At 49.9% G+C, this 21,123-nt stretch overlaps 10 protein-coding genes across 10 annotated transcripts; 3 read left to right on the top strand and 7 right to left on the bottom strand.

Moving 5' to 3' along the window:
- Positions 1–726: 726 nt before the first annotated feature.
- Positions 727–1,044, bottom strand: N7509_002277 (uncharacterized protein; the record flags this gene model as incomplete). Its single annotated transcript, XM_056626914.1, has 1 exon — positions 727–1,044. One exon carries the CDS (start codon positions 1,042–1,044, stop codon positions 727–729), a length of 318 nt encoding a protein of 105 aa, XP_056492709.1.
- Positions 1,045–1,678: 634 nt separating this feature from the next.
- On the bottom strand, positions 1,679–4,395 carry N7509_002276 (NACHT and WD repeat domain-containing protein; the record flags this gene model as incomplete). The annotated part of the gene is made up of 3 exons (XM_056626913.1): positions 1,679–2,263; positions 2,319–3,912; positions 3,971–4,395. 3 exons carry the CDS (start codon positions 4,393–4,395, stop codon positions 1,679–1,681), a joined length of 2,604 nt encoding a protein of 867 aa, XP_056492708.1.
- Positions 4,396–5,129: 734 nt separating this feature from the next.
- N7509_002275 (uncharacterized protein) lies at positions 5,130–5,871 on the bottom strand (the record flags this gene model as incomplete). Its single annotated transcript, XM_056626912.1, has 2 exons — positions 5,130–5,428; positions 5,796–5,871. 2 exons carry the CDS (start codon positions 5,869–5,871, stop codon positions 5,130–5,132), a joined length of 375 nt encoding a protein of 124 aa, XP_056492707.1.
- Positions 5,872–7,497: 1,626 nt separating this feature from the next.
- Positions 7,498–8,094, bottom strand: N7509_002274 (uncharacterized protein; the record flags this gene model as incomplete). Its single annotated transcript, XM_056626911.1, has 2 exons — positions 7,498–7,747; positions 7,985–8,094. The coding sequence occupies 2 exons, from the start codon at positions 8,092–8,094 to the stop codon at positions 7,498–7,500; spliced, it is 360 nt and encodes a 119-aa protein (XP_056492706.1).
- Positions 8,095–10,253: 2,159 nt separating this feature from the next.
- N7509_002273 (uncharacterized protein) lies at positions 10,254–10,744 on the bottom strand (the record flags this gene model as incomplete). Its single annotated transcript, XM_056626910.1, has 2 exons — positions 10,254–10,341; positions 10,398–10,744. The coding sequence occupies 2 exons, from the start codon at positions 10,742–10,744 to the stop codon at positions 10,254–10,256; spliced, it is 435 nt and encodes a 144-aa protein (XP_056492705.1).
- A 1,390-nt stretch (positions 10,745–12,134) lies between these two features.
- On the top strand, positions 12,135–13,452 carry N7509_002272 (uncharacterized protein; the record flags this gene model as incomplete). Its single annotated transcript, XM_056626909.1, has 5 exons — positions 12,135–12,379; positions 12,464–12,568; positions 12,626–12,655; positions 12,718–13,114; positions 13,171–13,452. The coding sequence occupies 5 exons, from the start codon at positions 12,135–12,137 to the stop codon at positions 13,450–13,452; spliced, it is 1,059 nt and encodes a 352-aa protein (XP_056492704.1).
- Positions 13,453–13,701: 249 nt separating this feature from the next.
- On the bottom strand, positions 13,702–15,012 carry N7509_002271 (uncharacterized protein; the record flags this gene model as incomplete). Its single annotated transcript, XM_056626908.1, is given in 4 exon segments — positions 13,702–13,845; positions 13,856–14,491; positions 14,586–14,906; positions 14,974–15,012. The coding sequence occupies 4 exon segments, from the start codon at positions 15,010–15,012 to the stop codon at positions 13,702–13,704; spliced, it is 1,140 nt and encodes a 379-aa protein (XP_056492703.1).
- A 429-nt stretch (positions 15,013–15,441) lies between these two features.
- Positions 15,442–16,461, top strand: N7509_002270 (zinc-binding alcohol dehydrogenase family protein; the record flags this gene model as incomplete). Its single annotated transcript, XM_056626907.1, has 1 exon — positions 15,442–16,461. One exon carries the CDS (start codon positions 15,442–15,444, stop codon positions 16,459–16,461), a length of 1,020 nt encoding a protein of 339 aa, XP_056492702.1.
- Positions 16,462–16,916: 455 nt separating this feature from the next.
- On the bottom strand, positions 16,917–19,707 carry N7509_002269 (uncharacterized protein; the record flags this gene model as incomplete). Its single annotated transcript, XM_056626906.1, has 4 exons — positions 16,917–17,217; positions 17,321–18,612; positions 18,662–19,501; positions 19,576–19,707. The coding sequence occupies 4 exons, from the start codon at positions 19,705–19,707 to the stop codon at positions 16,917–16,919; spliced, it is 2,565 nt and encodes an 854-aa protein (XP_056492701.1).
- Positions 19,708–20,212: 505 nt separating this feature from the next.
- Positions 20,213–21,056, top strand: N7509_002268 (glycosyltransferase family protein; the record flags this gene model as incomplete). Its single annotated transcript, XM_056626905.1, is given in 2 exon segments — positions 20,213–20,399; positions 20,413–21,056. Coding segments are annotated over 2 exon segments (831 nt in total), but the record flags the coding sequence as incomplete, so codon positions are not given.
- Between the last annotated feature and the right edge of the window lie 67 nt (positions 21,057–21,123).

The raw sequence follows: 21,123 nt of genomic DNA, 5'->3' as shown, positions 1-21,123 counted from the left end.
CTCCTACTGGCGCCGCGTCTCCCTTTTCTTCAATGCCGGGCAGCCGGCCTCTCCCAGCACCCCCTCCTCCGCAACCTCGGCCACGCCGAGATCTAGACGCCGTAGGGGTCACTGGCGTTCCTCTGTTGCTTTTTGACCGTTTTTGCTTCTCTCCGAAAACCTCAGCGAGGTAAGATGAAGGGGAAAAAATGTACTTTGTATCACAACTCCCCCTGTTCTGTTTCTTTTGTATACTTTATTTTGTATATAACTATCCAGAACCGTTGGGCCTCTTCGGAGGTCACCATGTCTGAATGAATGTTGTTGACCTTTCGAGGCACCCTGATTTTCCCTCTGGGCATGCAGTTCGCTGTTCACTGTAGCCTTGAACCCAAGTTACGTATTGTAGTCTGTAGTTATCTTCAGGTCTACTATTGTGAATAAATCTCAGAAAGAACATGTGAATGAGACTCCCTGCGCAAGTGAGTATATGGCTTTAAGACATTACTACTATAAACCCCGTATTCATGTTATAGAGAGAGGACATCGTGTTTTGAGAGATAACAATCAAACTCATTTCAAAAAGCTAGCTTACATACGGGTCATACCCTTCTCATATTCAGTGTTCGGTTTCATATAAAGCAAGATCAACTGCTAGTAGTAGTAACTATCGTAACTATCGTCACATCAACTCAAGGACCCTCATCCATAATAGTGCAATCGCATGTGCCGGAGTAGAGCTCGGTGCTATATAGGGGGCTCTTTGAAAGTCTCCACGATTTTCGTAGCTCTATAAGCCGCCTCTGTAAACATTCGAGCGACCAGTAGATGGTACTCCTCAAAAGAGAGGTGATCGTATTTATTGGACCGAAGCTCTTTCAGGTTGATAAACCCCTGATCCAATTTCTGTAACTCTCGTTTCATGTTCTGGCGAAGACTCTCACTCTCTATGAGATGAATCGGTATATTCAGATCTGGATCGGGAAGGAGTGGGTCATATGGTGGAGGGTCATCGCGGCGACGGACTCTCCTTGATTTTTGGCCTTTGCGAGATGTTTCGGGCATTTTTGGAAGTGAATAGATGATTCTCGTAAGGTAAGATTGGCTCAGAAAATAGATGGAAAGTTTTTGAAACCGGAGAAATGTTGGATTGCAAGGTTAGATTTCAATGGCAGAAGAATATTGACTATCTTGGCTTCGCTTCGGCAGCCACATCAGGTAAGCCGCCGCATATGTAGTCCCCGCTACTAGACCAAATCGAGCGATGTTTAGCTACCATGGGAGTAGAGCTCTATAACCCATTTCAGACTCCAGAGAGCCGCAAACTCTGTTTTAGGTACAGTAGATTTTAGTGAAATTGGTAAAGCCATGGATCATCCCGTTTTTTCGGAAGTATGTCAAAAATGGAACATGTTGCTTGGTGTAAGACGGAAAGATAACTCTAGATTCAAAAATACGGCATTTCAATTGCTTCAAACTTTCAGTGAATCCCGCCCAATGTTAGGCTTTTTATATTCTGAAACGCCCTAATACTATATTTGCTTCAAGTCGAGTCCTTCACGACCGAATACACTTGACACATCACCGAATTTATTCATTTAAATGACTCACTGCATTTTGAGTCAAGACAATCCGTGTCTATCACCTGGGTAGTCCCGGTCCGACCCAGTAATAATGGCGCTCGAGCGCCTGGCGCAGTTCATCCGATCAACTCGAGCAGCTCACCCGTACAGGCATTCCAGATCATAACAGTGTTATTATCGAAACCAGAACCGAACAGTTGACCGTCCGGTAAGAAGGTAGCTTTATCAATCTCATTGAAATGGCCGTCGAGCGTATGGCGCAGCTCGCCTGTACGCGCATCCCAGAGCTTAACCGTATTATCATAGGCGGCAGACGCCAGCAGTTGACCGTCCGGTGAGAATTCGACCGAGGTAACCCAACCGGAATGACCCCTGAGTGTTTGGCACAGCTCACCCGTCCGGGGATCCCAGAGCTCAATAGTGTTATTATCTGCGCCGAACGCCAGTAGTTGACCGTTAGGTGAGAAGGAGACTAAGTGAAGCCAACTGGAACGCCCATTATATGTTCTTTTAACTCTAGATAGTTGATTCCAGGTTGATAATTCATTTGTGAATTTTCTCCTGATTATCGAATCTTCTGAAGTAAACACCAACCCTGCTGAGTAAAGCTGAAGGGGTGCAGTGTCAGCTATCCGCTGATTTCGAAGAATGAAATGCCAAGCTTCATGCAAGAAGGCCGCTATTTCATGATCTCTTTCAGCCTATATTTATCAGTATGGGCTAATGCACTCCAGGAAGGACTTTACTTCTGCGTACCTGTATTTCTAAGCGTAGTCTCTGGATCATTTCAACGACTTCAGATATGATACCCAAAAGGCTCATCGCTTCAACCCAATGGAGAAAATGTGATTCAAGGAATGATAGAGCTTTTGTACCAAGCTCATTGGCCGAGCTGTGGCTCTGTGCGAAGTGATGCACCCAATATCGGCAGGCATATTGCAGTTCCGATGATAGGCAGCGACTGAGAGTATCATTATCAACGTCGTCTCGCTGTGTGGTATCATTTTGCAGGTTGCAGATATCCTTTCGTAGTCCGTAATGACCATCTTGCATGAGATTGAGGCATTGTACAGTCAGTTTCTCATGCGCCAATCTCTCGTCTACCCAGAATGGCTTTTGCTTCTGTTTATTATCGAGAATAAAATCCCGAAATGAAAGATGTGAGATCCGGACTGGTTCATCTGGCCTGGTAGGAACATCTAGAATAGAATGGAACAGTTCGAATTGTGTCTGGATCTTGTAGGTTTCCATCTGCAGAAGTTTGGCAAGGGAATTTATTGATAATGGAGTAGCAAGGAGAATGAGGATGCCGAGTGTATTTTTGAACCCGTGTACCAACTGTAGGGATTCCTCTTCATCCTCATTTGAGAGAAGTCGATTTAATATGGGCGTATATGTACCCTCCATCTTTGTCACATATCTAGCTTGGTCACTGAGGATAGCTTCGATGTGCTCTGTAGGACCCCAGCGGTCATCACTGATGAATTGAAAAAGCGTGGTGGTGGAAATGAATGATGCGGTAGCTCTCTCGACCAGTGTATTTATCGTCCTGTTCCCAGGCCAGTTTGCCGGGAGGTCGCGCTCTTGCTGCAAGCGCAAGAATTTATTTTCAAAGTAGAGTCTGATATCGTGTTCTATCACAGAACTCGGGCTCTTGTGGATCATCAGGTGTTGATGATGATCTATGGTACCTTGAAATCCCAGCCTGATGGGTAGATCGGGTCTGCTTGTTAGCAGGAATCGGAGTTGTACTGAGCGTGATTCCTGCACATAGGGTAGAAGTTCGAGGATCTCGCGGACATGATCAACTTGATCGCATTCATCTAGTGCATCAATCACGATCAGCATGGGTGAACCTGAAGTTGAACTTGGGTTAAGGGCAATGAGTGGCTGCAGTATGAGCTTCTCAAATTGTTCCTTATGCGCTCTTCCTGAAATATCTGAATCGTCCTTAATTGCATTTTGGATACTGGGAAGAATCTGAGGTATAGTACCTCCTAATTGTTTCGCCAGTGTCGAAAAGAGCAGTTTTGCATTCCCTCGGTCTTGTTCGCCCTTTTTAAAGAAGAAGCTTGCCGCAAGGAGGCCCTGCTTCTTCAAACGACTGCAAACGGTTCGAGCAACAGTTGACTTTCCCGTTCCAGCCATGTTGGTTAACCAGAATATGCATTTTCCGTTAGGAGTCTCGATCCAGTGGTCAATCTCGCGCAGTAGCTCCACCTGGGTTCCTGGGAGGCATTCGGTTTGTTGGTTTTGGTTTTGGTTTTCGTAGTCGTTGAAGGCCGCACCTTTGGCGATGTGTAACCGACTAAGGTCTATCTTCTGGTTGATCAAAAGATAGGAAGACTGCCTTATATGAGTTAGCTCCTCCACATTTTCACATGTCAATGTGTCAATTATACACCTACGTTTGGTTCAGCAGTAACGATAGCCAGAATGCAGTCTTGTATCTCTCGATTTCACGGATGATCTTTATTACTTCCTCCCTTTTCATTGGCCATTCCAAATACTGAAATCCCCATTTCATCATCAATGTCTGCGTTTTTTCTGGCTCGATTTTGTCCTTTAATCTTCTGAGAATTGCAGAGCATTTGGCGATATTCTCGACCAGATTTTGGGAAGTACTGGCCTTTGTAGGATTTTGATTCTGAAGCAGCCTTTCGAGTGGTTCAAGTGTCTCGTAGAGGGCAGCGATTTCATCTTTTAGGCGATGGATATCTTCCCTTGGTTCTTGAATTTTGTTGATGCCGAGGTAAGTCCGACATATTTGAGTCATGGCTCGGGTTAATTGGATGACTGCAATAAGGCTTGTTGCACTAGAAAGCGATTCCATATTCAAAGTATGCGAGATAACCAGCAGCCCTCTTCCAAGGTTCGGAAGCTGGAGAGAAGACGAAGATGGGTCAAGGTTGACGGGGTTGAGGGGTAAGCGCTAAGAGCGAGGCTAAAGATGGCCTTGGCCTTTTTTACTATTGGTGTACGCAGCTCAATTGATGAGTGCGCTAGGGCTATTCCATGATCGAAGTTGCAAAAAGGGTGGTCCAATTCGCAGCCTTCGATCCACCCTTTACATACTTCCCGGCCAGGATACAGTAGCGCCGCAAAGGTTCCTAGTCCCTTGTTGACTTCCCTAATCTCCGCCTTCTACTGGAATACTAGTAACTACCTGAGCAGAAATATATTTGTTTATCTATTCCACCTTAGGCAAATACTACTCTACAATTAGAAAGAGGTAAGTAATGGTGGGCAATGGGGGGTTAGAAACTCTAGCGGCGCCACTGTATCTACTGGGCTACGCCAGCAATAAGAGATGCCGGAGGAGGGCAGAGTATAAGCGCAACAAAACCGAACTGTGTTTCTGTTAAAGACTACCTAGGATTATCAACCATCAGCGGCAGGCCATGCGCAAAAGGGAAAAATCTTACCTAGTATTGAAATCAAGCGACTTTTGGAACTCGGCTCTGTCGCAGGTGTTCGGAAATTCTGTAAACCTGAAGGAAAACCCTTCATTAGCCGAGGGCCAAGTAAGGAGCATATTACAACCGTCAACATGAACACCCTTCGGTCTCACTCCTTTGTTCGTACAGGAACCGCCGAACTCTGTGCAGTCTTCGTTTGTACAGGAACTGTCGAACTCTGTGAGTCCTTGGTTTGTACAGGAACTGCCGAACTCTGTGCACCCCTTGGTTCGTGACAAGCACCGCCAAGCTCTGCACACGCTTCGGTCTGAACCGGTGTACTACCAATTTCTGCACACGCTTCGGTTTGAACAGGTGTACTGCCAATTTCTGCACACGCTTCGGTTTGAACCGGTGTACAACCAGGCTCCCCACACGCTTCGGTTCGAACCGGTGTACCGCCAAGCTCTGTGACTCGAAGACGTGGTAAACACTCAAGTAAACCTTACCTGAAGAACGTTTGCCGAAGCGGAATGAATCGAAAGACCTGTAGGAGAAACATATTGGGTCAGCCCAATTGCTGGTGAGGACTTACTCCCTCTATCCAATGCTGCAGCTAAATTCCCGTCCACCCAAAAGTCTATGTCTACGTGCCCGGGGTTTCGAAGATGCCTCACCTGAGTTGTTTCACTGGAAAGGGTGATCACCAAACAAGGCTGGCGGATAGAACATGGGAGATAGACCAGCACAGATAACTGTTCGACAAAGACACTTTATTACTCTGGGGTCAGGGCCTCATTGAGAGATAACGAATTTGAGATGGATTATATCTTACCTAGGTGGACAGCCAGAGAGTCTATCGACCGGCTTGAAAGCGAAGTCCCCTTGTGGAGGGCTGACACCATTGACATCGCGTTAATCCAAATCTGCCAAAGCATAGAGGAGGTTTCCGCGGCCACCAATGGTGAAAGGCAAGATCTGACCGGGATCAGCTTACCTGGAGGGCACGACCAAAGGAAATATGATGCCGAATGGAAAGAGAACCGGGGGAAGTCTGGCGGGAACTGACACCATTGACGTCACGTTAGCCCTAAGTCCTGCCGAAGCATAAGGGTTTCTGCGACCACCAAGGGTGAAAGGCAAGATTTGACCAGCTCAGCTTACCTGGAAGTCTGCCAGGAGTTGGCGGAAGCTGACACCATTGACAAGAAGTTAGTAAAGTTCTTGTCGATGCACAGGGGTTTACCCGACTGTGCAAAAGTGAAAGGTAAGATCTGGCCGGGACCAGCTTACCTCGAAGACACAGATTCGATTACCAGGCCGTCTGGTTGAAAGATGATGTTGGAACCTAGACAAGAAAGTCTCCCACCAGCATGACGCTGGTAAGGACTTACAGCCGTGGCGGGTTGTGAAGTCGGAGTGAAGGGGCAGGTATGTGTCGGAAAGCCCTGATGGGAAGGTCGAGGACGCCTCACCTAAAGGAGTAGAGAGTTGAAAATAGTCAATGGAGTGATCGGGCTCGAGAATGCCCAAGCGATGCGATGTCAGAAGGGCAATGTCAGAAGAGCGTCGGCGAGAATGGTGACCTAGAAGGAAAGGCCGGAGAAGAGTCTCCTATCAGCATGATGCTGGTGAGGTATCTTACACCCGTGGCAGTGTCGTGAAGGTCGAAATCAAAGGGCAGTTTGTCGAAAGGCTCTGAGGGGAAGGTCGAGGACGCCTCACCTGGAAATAGAAAAGACTTCGAAACAGTCAATGCAATCAGAGCCAGATCGCGGCAGGAAAATGGCCTGGAACTGAAACCTGGAGACGACTTTTTATCAGCAACGCTGGTGAGGACTTATACCCGTGGCAGTGTGGTGGAGAGGTCGAAAGTTTCAAAGGGGCAAGTATGTCGGAAAGCCCTGAGGGGGGTGCACCTATCCAGAGACAGGGCAAAGGTCGAGGACGCCTCACCTGGAAAGATGTTGAACAGCCACCAATGACCTGGTCGAGGTTGCGAGAGAGGATCCTGATCCGTGAAGGAACCTGGGGAGACTTTTTATCAGCAACGCCGGTGAGGACTTATACCCGTGGCAGGTCGTGGAAGTCGAAAAGTTTCAAAAGGGCAAAGGTGTCGGAAGCCCTGATGGGAAGGTCGAGGAAGCCTCACCTGGAGATAATTTGAATGGCCTGAGAGACTTTTTCTATCAGCAACGCCGGTGAGGACTTATACCCGTGGCAGGTCGTGGAGGTCGAAAACGTCAAAGGGGCAGATGTGTCGGAAGCCCTGGGGGGAAGGTCGAGGACGCCTCACCTGAGATGCAGAAAAGTTGAAAGGCTAGTCGAGGTTTCGACAGCAAGCTGTGACCGGTGGAGAACCTAGAAAATGAGTCTCTTGTCAGCACGAAGCTGGTAAGGACTTACACCCATGGCAAGCCGTCAAGTTGGGTTAAATGAAAATTGTATGTCCTGCCGTGGAAACTCTTGGGAGGGACAGGGGTAAGGTCGAGGATGCCTTACCTTCAAGATGGCAACAGTGACAGCAATGGAGAAGATCATGCCCTGGTAGCGAAACCTGGAGAACAGCCTCCATCAGCACGGAGCTGGCAAGTAAAGAGAGGAATGGCATGGCAGTCAATGTCGAAGAATTCCGAGAGGAACCAATCGAGACAAGACGGCGGACAAAAGAACAAGGAAGCCTTGCCTTGAAAATGAGTCGATGCGGCCAATGCCATGGAGCCAGGAGTCGGTGCGATACAAACACCAAATGGACCAAGTGCGCGAGGCGCAAGAACGCCGGAGAACCTGGGAAAAAGACTGAAGGCGTCAGCTTGTTTTAGCTGGTAAGGCCTGATACCTTGTTCGCCGAGTCCAAAGTTGCGGAGATGAAAAGCGAGAATGAATAAAGCGAGGGGAGGTCCACCAAAGGCCATCAGACGTCTCTCGAGTGTCAACACTCGAGATCATCGGATTTCCATGAAAACAAAAAAGGCAATGGGCAGAGGAGTGGGGGATGGGAAGTGAAGGGGAAGGATGCCTTACCTGCGGAAATGAGAAGCCTGAGTCTCGAGTGTCGGAAGACCTAGAAAGAAGACTGAAGGCGTCAGCTTATTGTCAAGCTGGTAAGGTCTTAGGCCTTTTTCGCGCGCCATCGCGGTCAAAGTGCGGAAGTGAATGGCTTTCTGGATAGGGACCTCCTGTCCACCACCACCGGACGGCTCTCGAGAGTAATTTGCCGTGAGTAAGAGGGACTTGCCGTGAGTCCACCAACACCACGTGTCGGTCCGTAAGAGGGTCCCAAGAAAGTCGCAAGACAAGGTGCAAGTGAGACAACGCGAATCGCGGTATGGGAAGTGGGAAATGACAAATTGGAAGAGAGGGGGAAGGATGCCTTACCTGCAGAGATGAGAAGCTCAAGTCCAGACCGAGTTGAGTGTTGAGAAACCTATAAAAGTAGACTGGAGGCGTCAGCTGGGGTTTCCAAGCCGGTAAGGTCTGACACCTTTTCGCCGGGTCAAAAGTTGCGGGGATGAAAAACGAGAGGAGCTTCCCTGCCCTCCTACTCCCACCGGGAGAGGGTGCAAATGCAACTTGGGGGCGGTCCTTGGGAAGTCCCCTGGGAGGAAGAGGGGGCAGACTGGCAAAATGCGAGTCGGGGAAAGTGATGAGTGGGAAAAAGGGGGAGGATGCCTTACCTGCAGAAATGAGAGTTCCAGGTGGAGTTTCGAAAAACCTGGAAAGAAGACTGAAGGCGTCAGCTGGTTTTCAAGCTGGTAAGGTCTGATACCTTGTTCGCCAAGTCAAATGTTGCGGAGATAAACACCAAAGAGGACAAATACGAAAAATGCGAATTGGGCAAAGTGATGAGTGGGAAGAGAAGGGGAGGATGCCTTACCTGCGGCAATTCCGGGGAATCTCCCAGTTTGATGATTGGAATCGAACCTGCGGGGAAAAAAAGGAGGAGACCGACATCTTCCGTCAGCGATGGCCGGCAAGGACTTGAATCGGTCAAAACCAGAAAAAAGTCATGGCTCCGGAGAAACTACCAGAGTGACTGGGGGTGGGGGATGCCTTGCCTGTGTGGAGTGTGTTGAAGTGAATGGTGAGGAACCATCAGGCGCGTCAACAATGTGGACGTGTGGATGAGTCACATGGGGGATGGGATGCAAACATGGAAACAAAATGGAATGATCGAGGAGACATGATGAAGGGGAGCCATGAGGTGGATGCGGGAAGATGCCATGAGATGGGAGATGATGATGAAGTGGAATGATGAAGAGTATGTGTGAGGGAGAATGTGTGTATGTATGGGTGAGGGAGAATGTGTGTATTTATGTGTGTGTGTGTGTGTGTGTGTGTGTGTGTGTGTGTGTGTGTGTGTGTGTGTGTGTAGACATGGTGAAGGAACATGGTGAAGGTAGATAAGGGAAGGTGACATAAGGTGGAGGATGACAAAGTGAAATGACATGGGAGGGAGATGACATAGAGGTGGATGAGGTCAGGTGCCATGACATAGAGTGATGAGGCAGGATGACAAAGAGCGAGAGGGGATGGGATGAGATGGGGGGGATGAGAAGAAGGGGGGGGGGGGATGAGAAGAAGAGAGGGGAGATGGAGAAGGAGAGAAAAAAAAAGCAGGAGGGCGAGCCGGGGGGCGCTTATATAGAACAGGGCTAGCAGGGCCGACAGTGAATGTGTCGACCGCGACGCCGAATCTGGCGTTGACAATAAAAATGAAGCGGATCTAGTTTCGGAAGCGCCGCGCGCTTATCCGGAAGTTAAGGTTTCGGGAGCTGCCGTGTCGATCGCCAGAATGCGCTGTCAATGCCCATCATTAGCCAACCCTGCCGCCCACCCCTGGTCAGACGCGAGGGTCACAACTACAATTAGCTGCGGCCAACTTCGTTTGGATTGCGGTCGGGCTGTGACTCAACTGCTAACTTTTGGAAAGAAAAATTTTCACTGGAAAAACATGGTCGTCGGAGGCTGGGTGAATTGGGGACTGGGTGTATGCAGTTAGGCGCAGTACGCAGTATGCAGTATGGACTGCAGAGTCCGAGGCGTACGTTTGGGGGCAGTGTGTGTTGGGGGGCAAATTTTCAGTATGGGGGCAGCGCTTAGGGATAGTTTTCGTAGAATGTACTTCGCAGGATGAACGACAAGTATAATCAATCGAGTATCGCCGAGGTGTGCCGGTCAGTAAGCCGTTCTCGGAGAATCCGCACCTCTCCAGGCAGAACAGTATGTGTAGGGATAGGCGCCGTAGATACGCGTAAACAAGGTAGCACGGCATATTGTCGAGATGCCCATGCTATTGCATCGTTTCCGATGAGTACTCGAGTCCACACAGGTTGCCTTTCTCGCTGGACTCGAGGGAAAGCGCCAGGGTGTCAGTTGGCCTGGGAAGGCGTTGGAGAGCACCAGGGCGCGCCAGAGAGATGGTCAATCAACTCACCTGCAGTTGATGCGAATCATGCGAATCTGACTTGCGGGCTCTCCGTTTCGCACTTCAAATCCGTATGTCATCTCTTGATACGCTCTCTCGCCAATATACAGCCGGGGTGGGGGGTTGCTGGGCCCTCTGTCGTCTTCGGGCGCACGACACGCTCGTCGTGGCCCTTTGCACGTCCTTTCTGGAATCATGATCGTATAAATGCGTTCTTGAAGCTCATCACCGTCTTTGTCTTGGATTGCTCTGGTGCTAACCATCATCTCAAATACAGTGCCTCCGCGACTCGCAGTCCTGACCCGCTTGGGCTCACCTCTAGCCTCGATATCACCAGATGGACCTTTTCGCCTCATCTCTGCTTCTCTTTAGATCTACTCGACTTGATTCTATGGGAGAGGTGCTCCAGACAGGACGAGATAGGAGTCGTGTCAAGCGTGCGTCCACCACCCTCGCGTGTCCCTTCGCATCGTTTCTTCGGGGCGGCGACCAACAGACACTCCCCCATGCGGCGTGCCAACTCAAGACCTTGAGGCCGGGTACATTCGAGAAATCTGGTATCGAATCCGTCCGGTGAGGCATCTTGCCTGGCCAGCGGCTGAATCGAACGACTGCGCCGTGACCCTGGACAATGGGCAACAAGGCGTGGGTGGCGAGCCACTCTCATGGGTCTACGGATGATATTTGATGTCGGATTTTGGAAATACTCGGGGGATCTTTCAAGGATTCGTGGGCGTAGTGCTCAGTCGCTGGGGGTTCGTACCTGAGCGTTCGCCCGAGGATGGCAGCTCTAGGCCGTCAACCTTCCACCTTGAGTGTTTGCGGTATACGAAATCGCTTAACCGCTCCAGATCGTATCATACGGTTCTTTTTCGTGCTATTAGCCTCCCTACTAATAGTTGGGGTTGACATGGCATCCTTAATATACAAGGCCGATCGGCTCGCAAGAGACAAGGCCAAAGGCCTCAGCTCAGGCCTGCGGCTCAGTCAGCCCACACTGCTTTTTGGCCTTTGTGGCTTCATGCTGCGTTTTTCCTTCGCAGTAGTAGTATTATTTAGTCGTAGCTATTGCTCTGAGGGCTTTTCCCTCCATCATCATCTCCATCTCATCCTCGTCCGCTCGCGTCACTAGCCCCAAAGCGCCGACCGGATCGTCATGAAAGTTACAAGTACTAACTAAAAGCCTGTTGAACGTTGGAAAATGTCTCAAACAACCTTGATCCTGGTACAAATGGAACTTGCAAGGTTTCTCCTCTTGAAACAAGCGCAACGTGCTAAACTGCGGAGAAGCCACATATGGCGAGTACTACTATATATTTCGCCGCATACACTTGAAGCATTTCTAAGTCGCGATCCACATCTTCCTAAACCAATTACGGCTCGGACGGCTAGCAACGAACTTACTGGTGGTCAAAATATTATATTCCACTCTAACTCTCCTATACCAACCTCCCTTTCACCCGTTTCCCCTAGCAATTTAAGGGGACCTCAGGCCTTCATTATGGCGCGCTTATTCCGAACACTAAAGCGGCGGGTGGCGTGACTTGACCCACTTCGCGGTAAAGCAAGCAGCTACTAGTCCCATTCTGGAAAACGGTCAACACTACTAGTAGACTCCAACTCCCGGGCCAAAAAAATCGCGTCGCATTCGTTCCAAGGTTATTTGTCGTCATATTTCGGTATTCTCTTACTCGAAATAAGCTACTAACTTCTAATACACTACTTCGAAGTCAAACTAGGACCACCATGGAAGACGAAGAATTCGAAAACAAAGAAATTCCCAAGGCCAAAGTATATCGCCAACGGCGCAGAAACGTCGAAAAGATCCTGTGCTCTCTTTTATTTTTCAGTTCCAAGGGGCAAAAGAGCCTTTCCGATACAGAGCTGCGCGATTTGGTTGTCGAGATCGGAAGCCTTGATCTTCGGACTGGTAATACGTCACCTCCCGCGACCCGCTATTTTCTCCCCAACCTCAGCATGGCTAATCCCCAGTACATGAAATCACAGATGGCAAAAGAAGCTGTGGTAGATTGCAAGTGGCTCGGATGATTTGAGGAAGAATTCAGTTGTTTCAGTGGCCTTGAGGATACCAACACGGTGTTACCGTCCAATCTAAGACGCTCGATGGATAAATACTTGGATGAAGTCGAACAAGATACCAGAGTCAACTTCAGTCGGAGGTTAGTTGGCCGTTTTTTCTTAGCTGATCTCGAGTGCCCTCCGCTTACCTTTTTTAGGCCCATTACTCATGACGGGTGGTCAGTAAGGTATGTAGTCCTGGTTCATGATTGCGTACCAAAAAAAAGCCAAAACTAATATATGCTTTCAGTGAGAAAGACGAGATAATGAAAGAACTACCGAAATTCATGAACAACACTCCAAGTTACATATACCACAAGGAATTGGACTATCCATTCCGTCTGCTATCTCGCGCGCTCGTGAAGACTGCCGAAGTGCCTTTTGGCGGCATAAACAAACACGAAGAAATCATGGGATCAATGAGTGGTTTCGTTGCCGGAAGTTTTGCGCCAGTGGCTACAACCCACGGCAGTCATGGAATGTGTACGGGTCAACTTGACACCCTCTGCGACAGCGATAATCGCCCCTCGGCTGGCGAGCTTTCTGTCGTAGTTTGGCAGATCATGCAAGCAATGCGTTCCGAGCAACGAATTCATGAAAATGTCTGCTCCTGTAAGGTTGAAGGTCTTTTGAACTATAGTTACCCGGTATGATGGGCCTGACATCTCTTACAAAGGAAAATCATGATAACTTTCATACCCAGAGAATTTACATCATATTCGATTCCTCTGGAAAAGTCCGTGTTCTATCCGCGTCCCACTCCGATAAGCTATACGTTCAGGCATCGCCACTCCTAGACTTCGGGTGGCTTGCTGCCAAAGAGTCAACGAAATCCAAACCTATCAAGGCACTTACCGAGAAAAAGTACCTCGAGATGATGGGCGTTCTAGTCAAATGGATTTGGCCTATAACAACCGAGGAACCATACCCAAAAGCTTTCACAATGTGTCAACCCGGGTGTGAGATGTATTTTGGGCCTAAGTAGTTTCAGTGATGGGACGCAAGTTACTAAGACTCATGCCGATGTTAATATTTGCCAATCACGCCTGAAATTTTCATGTTCGATAAATTTCTAGAGTTCCTCTAGAATAGATTTGTACAGTGGCGCCACAAAGGTCCCATAAAATCCCAGTATCTATTGCACTCACCCTGGAGCAAAGGCATTAAGAATTGATCAAAAAAGTACAGCCAAATAACAGGACGATGTATGACGTAATTCGCGGAGAACGTCTGATCAACCCCATTGACCAGCGAGAGCACCACCAGGCAGGAACTCCCGTATTGCAAGATTATCTTCGTGGTATTTCCGTAAATACGAGCAAATAGAAGGACATTCCACTCTAGCTCTGAGCTCGATCCACCATATACTGCGACCTGCCTTGCAGTACCATAGATGAGAGTAACAGGAGTGCTACCGGGTCCTTTGCTTGCAACAGGTCTTCGAAGGACCCATGAATACTAAGTGTGAATATTTGGGTATTACCTGTTGAGATCTCATTATCCGGGATATACAGAATCCGGGACACTGCATGGGCGGCGTAAAAATAAGGATTCTTCTTCGCAGTAGATGATTCTAAGAGGAGGCATACAGTAGCCAAGGCATTTGGTATACCATCAATCCCCCGCTCAGGCAAAGGGGAAAACATCAGAGCAAAGGTCTCCGCCATGATGGTGAAAATACTGTCCGGCCGTAGCGGGTCGACGATATGCCATAGTGAATTTTTGCCCTTGCTCATGCGCAGCCAATCCAAGTCGGAGCGAGCGGAGGGTTTCATAGGCCATGATTCTTCTGGCGTGCATGCATCGGGGGACGAGAATGATAGGACGGCAAGAGCAGCCGCTGTGCCCCATATTGGATCTTTATCTTTTGCTTCTATCGGTTCTCTTAATCGCTTGTTCAGGAGAGTTGTGCTTTGGGACCAGTGGTAGCACTCTTCTAGGCTGCGTTGGCAGTTTATTGATTTATTTAGGTGGCGGTCATATGTGAGTGCCACTGCTAGGGAGGCGTGCATTAAAAAAGGATGCTGTGAGCGTTGTATTAGTCGAGCTCCGGGCCGTTGGTAACCTTTTACATATTTTAATCACTAAAGGGAGAGAACAGGTGCGATCAATACTCACGGTAAATGCAAGTTTCAAAAGCCTCCGGTTAACACGTATCATGTTAGGGTCATCCGGAGAGATGACTCTGATGAGACTTCGTCCAAGATAGCGTGTGATGAAGTCTTGGCACTTTGCATTCAACTGATAAGATGAAACTCCATCAGATGTCCAAATAGCACTAGTAACAGGGGGCTGGAGCTGCATTCTTCCTCGGGTCACCAGTAAACTCCGGGTCTCTGAATCGGCAGCGATGGGATGTAAATCGGGGACGTTGGACATAAAGTTGCACGACACCCCATATAAGCGGCATTTATTGCAATGTGGCTTGCCTTCATCGCACTAAAGCATAGAAGAGATACGTTCAGCTAATCCTGCTGGTGATCAATTTTATCAAATCACGAGTCACCCACCTTGAGTTTTCGGAGTTTGCAATTTCGGCAGCCATATCTCGATCTCTGTCGAGTCCTACGCCCCCGACTCTCCAATTCACCGGAAATATTCGGGGCCATTCGCAGTCTGGTACCTTCAGCAGTACCTACAGCAGTGCGTAACCGCCAGTGTGTCTATCCAATCCCTCAGAAGGCTTGAGGGATTTTCGTGGCCTTAAGACCTAGAAAGAGGAGGTGGAGGTGAAGATTAACCCGATAGCCCCCACACGCTAACGCCATTTGGAGAAATACGCTAGCCACGAGTCGGAAGCAAAGGATGGTGATTGGCTGCGCTCAACTGCATCTATAAAACTAGAAAAGTCCAACTCGGAATAGAATGAAATGACAAGATTCGATGTATTAAAGAAGCCCAGATATCCCGACACATTCCCTTGCATCCCAATCAACATTCACTCCCATACTACCAACCCATTCCACCTTCCAAAATGACCACCACCACCACCCATCTCGCCGCCATAACCCCAGCAAAAGGCGAACCATTCACACTCCAACCCCGTCCAACCCCCAAACCAGACCCAAACGATCTCCTCATCGCCGTCAAATCAGTCGCCCTAAACCCCGCAGACGCTATTATGCGAGATCAGGGCCTCTTCATACCTCCCTCTACCTACCCAACAGTCATCGGTTTCGACATGGCCGGACTGGTTCTCGAAGTCGGCGCCAACGTCCCACCTGCCTTCAAACCCAACACAAGGATCGCCGCGTACTCAGCCTTTGTCTGGAAGGCCTGCGATCCGGACTATGGTCCGTTCCAGGAATTTTGTCTCGTTCCTTGGCAACATGCTGTTGTGTTGCCGGAAGGCATGTCTTGGAACCGTGGGTCGACACTGCCTGTCGCTGTTCAGGTACCACTTTGCGCATGGGATATGATGGGGATTCCCCGGCTGGACATGGGTAGGGACATGGGTAGTATGGGGAAAACCACCCAGACCGACTCAGCTCCGACTACCGCGCAAAAAGGCGAAGCCCTCCTAATCTGGGGCGCATCGTCTAGTGTCGGAACAATGGGTGTGCAAACAGCCCGAATTCTACGAGACGATTCCACATCTTCGTTCAGGGCTGTATATGCCACGGCCGGGGTAGCTAATCTAGACTACGTAAAATCGTTGGGCGCGGACCGCGTATTTGATTACAAAGATGCGCAGGTTGTCGATGCGATTATTTCGGCGGCGGAGAAGGATGGATTGGTTATTCGGTTTTGTTTCCTTGCGACTGGGTCCCTTGGGTCTTGTCAGGCTGTGTTGAAGGCTTTTCGGAGAGGAGGGATCGGCATGACATTGTCCAAAATCGCGTCGGCGCCGCCGGTTCCTCAGGATGCGGAGGTTGTGGAAGGGGTTGAGACGATATTTTTGATGCCATCCATAGTTGAAGAGGAGAGGTTGGAGCAGTTTCGGTACTGGATTGGGACGTGGTTGAGGGAAACTTTGGTTAAGGGGGGGTATTGAGCCGAGTCCTGAGCCCAGTGTTGTGGGGAAGGGGCTGGGGGCTATTAATGCTGGGTTGGATAAGTTACTCCAGGGTGTGAGTTGTACGAAGTTAGTTGTGGAGATTGCGGAGTGAGAGTGTGGTGTGATATGTGCACATCGTTGTCGTCGTTTCCATATATTCGTTAAGGGTAGCCCAGGCTATGTACAAAAATCACAAGGCACACGCGTCACAATCCCGAAAAAGATAAACAAAGAGAATCGCCAGCGCTATGTATGTGATGCTCGCTCAAACCAAGACTTTCATGAACTGTATGGGGGCGTAGCCCGATAGTTCCATGACCAAGAGGCCGCCGAAGGCGCCAGAAATAACAATGAGATGATAATGAAAAGAACTGCAGGTACAAGAGTGGAAATGACAGCAACGATAGAAATGCAAGGTACCGAAAAAAGAGGGCAAAGAAAAACAAATAGGATCAGAAGACAACACGGCTAGGGAAACGTCGTCCTGGTGTCATCGGTTGCTGGGTCTGACTGCGTGTTATGCGACGAGGGGTTGGGCGATCTTCCAAACTCAAACCCCCAAGTCCAGGCCCAAGCTCACTGCGCCTTGGCGAGAATGGGGGGTTGTGTTCATGGATCGGATTGCGCCCGTACCGGATATTGCGGTTCGTGGCATCTGTGCGGGCGGTAAATTCCGTAGCAACGGTTTCGGAATCGGAGTCTTGCTCGTAGTCGGAAACCGGCTCATTCGCCTTGAGCGAATCCATGGTAAAGCTATGTGGGTTATGGTTGTTATTGTAACCCGAGGAGAAAGACCCAAAGGTCTGCGAGGACGAAATTCCGTAGTTTGGAACAGTTGGCAGGGCGGATGATATACCGCCAGCTGCGGATGAGAAAGACAGAGGGGGGGGCCGATTGTTGCGGAGAAAATTGTTGTGGTTGCGGAGAAAACTGTTGTGCTCGTGAAGCAAAGGACTGTTGCTGCAGTTGCGGGGAGAATGACTGGGACATGGTAGGACTGTTGACTGGGGATCCGGCAGGAGACCAACCGATGGCCCCTTGGGGTGAAAGTTCTTGACGCGGAGAAGTAGGAGCATTTTGCCGGTCTTCGTGTCGCGGAGTGGCCGATGCCGATCGATAGAATGCAAGCAAGTTCAGTATTTCCTGTACTGCCATGAAACCAAGAAGTATTTTCCCGTATCGGTCGAAATACTCTCGCTCAAAGGCCTCCTGGGGTAAATGCGCACCCAGGTGAACCGCAGCGCCAAGTTCCGTGATGTAGACCAAGATCTCCATCCCATTCCATTGGGCCAACGGTCTCTTGACTGCTTCCAGAAGAGCGAAGCCTGAGATCAGACTCGCACTGCCCAGAGCGCATGTCTCAATGTAGTTTCCAGGTATGGAGGTTTGGTGGTTTTGGGAATAGGTCCATACGGTCATGGAGCCCAGCAACAAAAACAGCCGAAGATACTGCAGGACCAGTTGACGGGGTGTGTTGACAGCATATGAGATGGGACGAGGCTTTGGTTGATTCCATTGACCTCTCGGGGCCTCTTCGGCTCCAAGATCAAAGGCGCGATTGAAAAGGGTCTCGAGGCCAGTGGCAGCATCGTGGTCGCTTGCGGGGAAGAACTTTGGGGGTTGGAAAACAGGTTCTGGGCTTGTTGGTTTCTTTTGCCATTGGTTTTGGGTAGGCGACAGATTTCGGTGAAAAGGGTTAGGCTCGATGACTTGTTCGATCGGTTTAACGGGTGTCTTGTTGCGGAGAGTCCACGCTGGGGGTTGAGGAGCGGCTGGGAGATTGCCATGGAACGGAGAGGGTCCATCGAAAGCCGACGGTCGATTTCGCTGGTAGACACTCACTGTCGGCTGGATGTTTTGAGGGGCAGATGGAGTCCAGTCCATGTCTTCGGATTCGGGAGGTGGTGTGGGGGACATGACTTGCGGACTCTCGACGATTGGCCGGGCGGAACCGAGTTTGTCAAACGGAAATCGCTGGCGAATTTGGCTGGTGGTCGCATTCGGTGTCGAATGAATTGGTCTAGGACGAGATTCAGGTACAGGAGATGTTTCGGTGCTCCGTAGAGGCGCACTCTCCCAAGAGTTGTCCGACCAATTTACCAGAGGCCGAGTGTCATAATGGATAACGCGCCGAGAAATGACAACAGACTAAAAGGTTAGCTTGAGTAGACGATGTGGGTAAAAAGAAGATACATACCAATAAGGTGAAGAGAATCATGAACATATGTAAAGCAGCAGGCAAGGTTGCTTCGATGCCACTGGCAAACGGGTCCTTCAGTAAAGACCAAAACACGCATCGGACGACCATGACAATAAGTTGGACTTGATAGTACTCGGCGAGGCCCTTAAAACGACCAGAACGCCCTTCGATCTTCATGCGCAAGCGTGGGTTCCACCATAGCGAAAGACTGCCTGCAACAAGCGCAAGACCGGCAGCTGGCGCCAGATCGTAGGCGCATTCGACTGGGATCCGTCCACCATCCAAAGTCTGACCCACGCAAGTCATTAAATGGACGGATGGGTCCATTGACACATCGGTCTCTGCGGTGGGTGACGAAGGGGCCGTCAGAGCGCCTAACACATCCCATGCAAGTTGGCCGCAGACACTCCCCCAGTAGCCTATAGCGCCGGCGTAGACCAGCAAACTCTGCCAGCTACGGTTCCTCGCCTGTCGTGCAGTTTTGCTGGCTCGGGTTTGGTCCATCATGCGCCTGAGGTGATCTGCCTTCGCCTCATAGCCGGCCTGCTTGATTCGCTGTCGCACGCGCGGCTCGCAATTGTCGCATACAGTCGGATATCGGTCTTCCATACTCCTGCGGTACTGGGCATAGTGATTTTCATGGTCGAAAGATGGGTCATCAGAGGGTGCTTGGTATGCTGCCAAGGAGTGGGTAAACAAATGTTGGTTGCGAATGCATCGGGAACAAAACAGGTCGGACTCTTCAAAGCCAATCGATTCGAAGCGAGGGCTTTGCGCGTCGGAACCGTATGCCTGGGGGTTTGTTGCTGCGGTTGGGGGGTCTGTGATGTCTCCGTTCTACATAATGTTGTTAGTTGTGGTTGATTGTGGTGACCCGGGGGGAGGATCTCCCTCGAGTCGAGGTAACGCACCTGGTCGAGGTAGTTATCCGCCTCACAATTCTCGCAGTGGAACTTTCGGACAGTGCTATTGAGCGACTGGACGGGCTGGTTAGAGCGCCGGCCGCAATAGAAGCAGGTCAGACGTTTTGAAAAGAGCGCCATGGTAAGGGCATCTCAAGCGCACAAAGTCGACCTGTTGTAAAGTTGTTGCAATAGTTACAAGTTTCCAAGGCGGAGAGAGCGGACAACGCAGAAAGGCAGAAACAGACCCAAAAAGGGAAGGAACACAACCCGCACAGACCGCCCACGGCAGGTGTTTTGTGCGCGTCCGCGACGCACCACAAGTAAGGTGCGTTCTACAAAGATCAACAATGCCAATCTATGGTCCCGATGCTGCTGATGCTGCTGCCATTCATTGAGTCTATGCCGTGATGCTTTCTGGTTTGTGGGTCTATCGTCGCTGACCATTGCGCTTCAATCCGCTCCGCTCCGAACCTTGGACTATATACCCGTGACATCATGGCTTCCCCGGTGGAAGTCTTCTGGGAACTTTTTTGGAAGATCCTTGTCCCGATAGCTGTCTTGGGACTTCTCGCGGTTTCTGTATGTTGTCTGTTAACTTCCCATTGTCAACTACCCTCCCAATGCTAACCGGCATATTGCTAGATTATCGTGGCCTCGCTGTTCATTTCCCCAAAATGCCACGCTTCCCAAAGTCGACCGCCGCGGTGCCCCGGTACACATCTTGATTGTTTTGGGTAGCGGGGGCCATACTGCAGAGATGCTCTATATGCTCAACAAAGCAGCCTTTGACCCTAGCGTCTGGGCCTACCGAACCTATGTTACGACCTCTGGTGATAACTTCAGTGCCAATAAGGCAGCTGAATTTGAGGCCAAACTCGGGGGGAGGGCAATATGATACCGTCGAGCAGCGAGATCCTTCAGCCGACAATCTTTCGATCTTCGAGAGGAACCCAGCAGAGAAACAAAATGCCAAGAACCTAGCGGACAAGAAGGGTTCCCCCAAAGACAACCCTCCTACCTCCGGCAAGTCGTTTCGAATTCTCGAAGTACCTAGAGCTCGACGAGTCCATCAGTCATACTTGACAGCACCTTTTTCGACCCTCCACTGCCTTTGGGCTTGTCTCCTCATTCTTTCCGGGCAATTCCACGGCCAGGAGCCGCTTCCGTCCAACCATGAGACCCCGTACCCTGATATAATCATCACGAATGGACCCGCCGTCGCGGTCTGCATGATGCTAGCAGCTAAAATCCTCCGGTTCTTCATATTCGTCTCTCGATGGCTGACTGGCCGCGCTTCTGCGCCGGAGATTGCCCGACTGCGAACCATCTACGTGGAATCATGGGCACGGGTTCGCAGTCTCAGCGTGTCGGGGAAGTTGTTGCTGCCAGTTGCAGACTCATTCGTCGTGCAGTGGCGTCCTCTCGAGGGACGGCGAGCATGGCCAGGCATGAAAAAGACGCAATACAAGGGCTGGCTGGTCATCTAAGTATTCATTGAAGTTAAAAATACCCAAAACAATCAAATATACGCTTTTACGGTGATTCCTGGAAATG

This window comes from Penicillium cosmopolitanum (assembly GCF_028827165.1).
Source record: "Penicillium cosmopolitanum strain IBT 29677 chromosome Unknown utg000004l:1.0-4361866.0:1.0-4365735.0, whole genome shotgun sequence".
In the NCBI taxonomy this organism is placed as follows: Eukaryota; Fungi; Ascomycota; class Eurotiomycetes; order Eurotiales; family Aspergillaceae; genus Penicillium; species Penicillium cosmopolitanum.
Note: the sequence above shows the minus strand (reverse complement) of the source record. Positions and strands in the feature narration are given on the sequence as shown.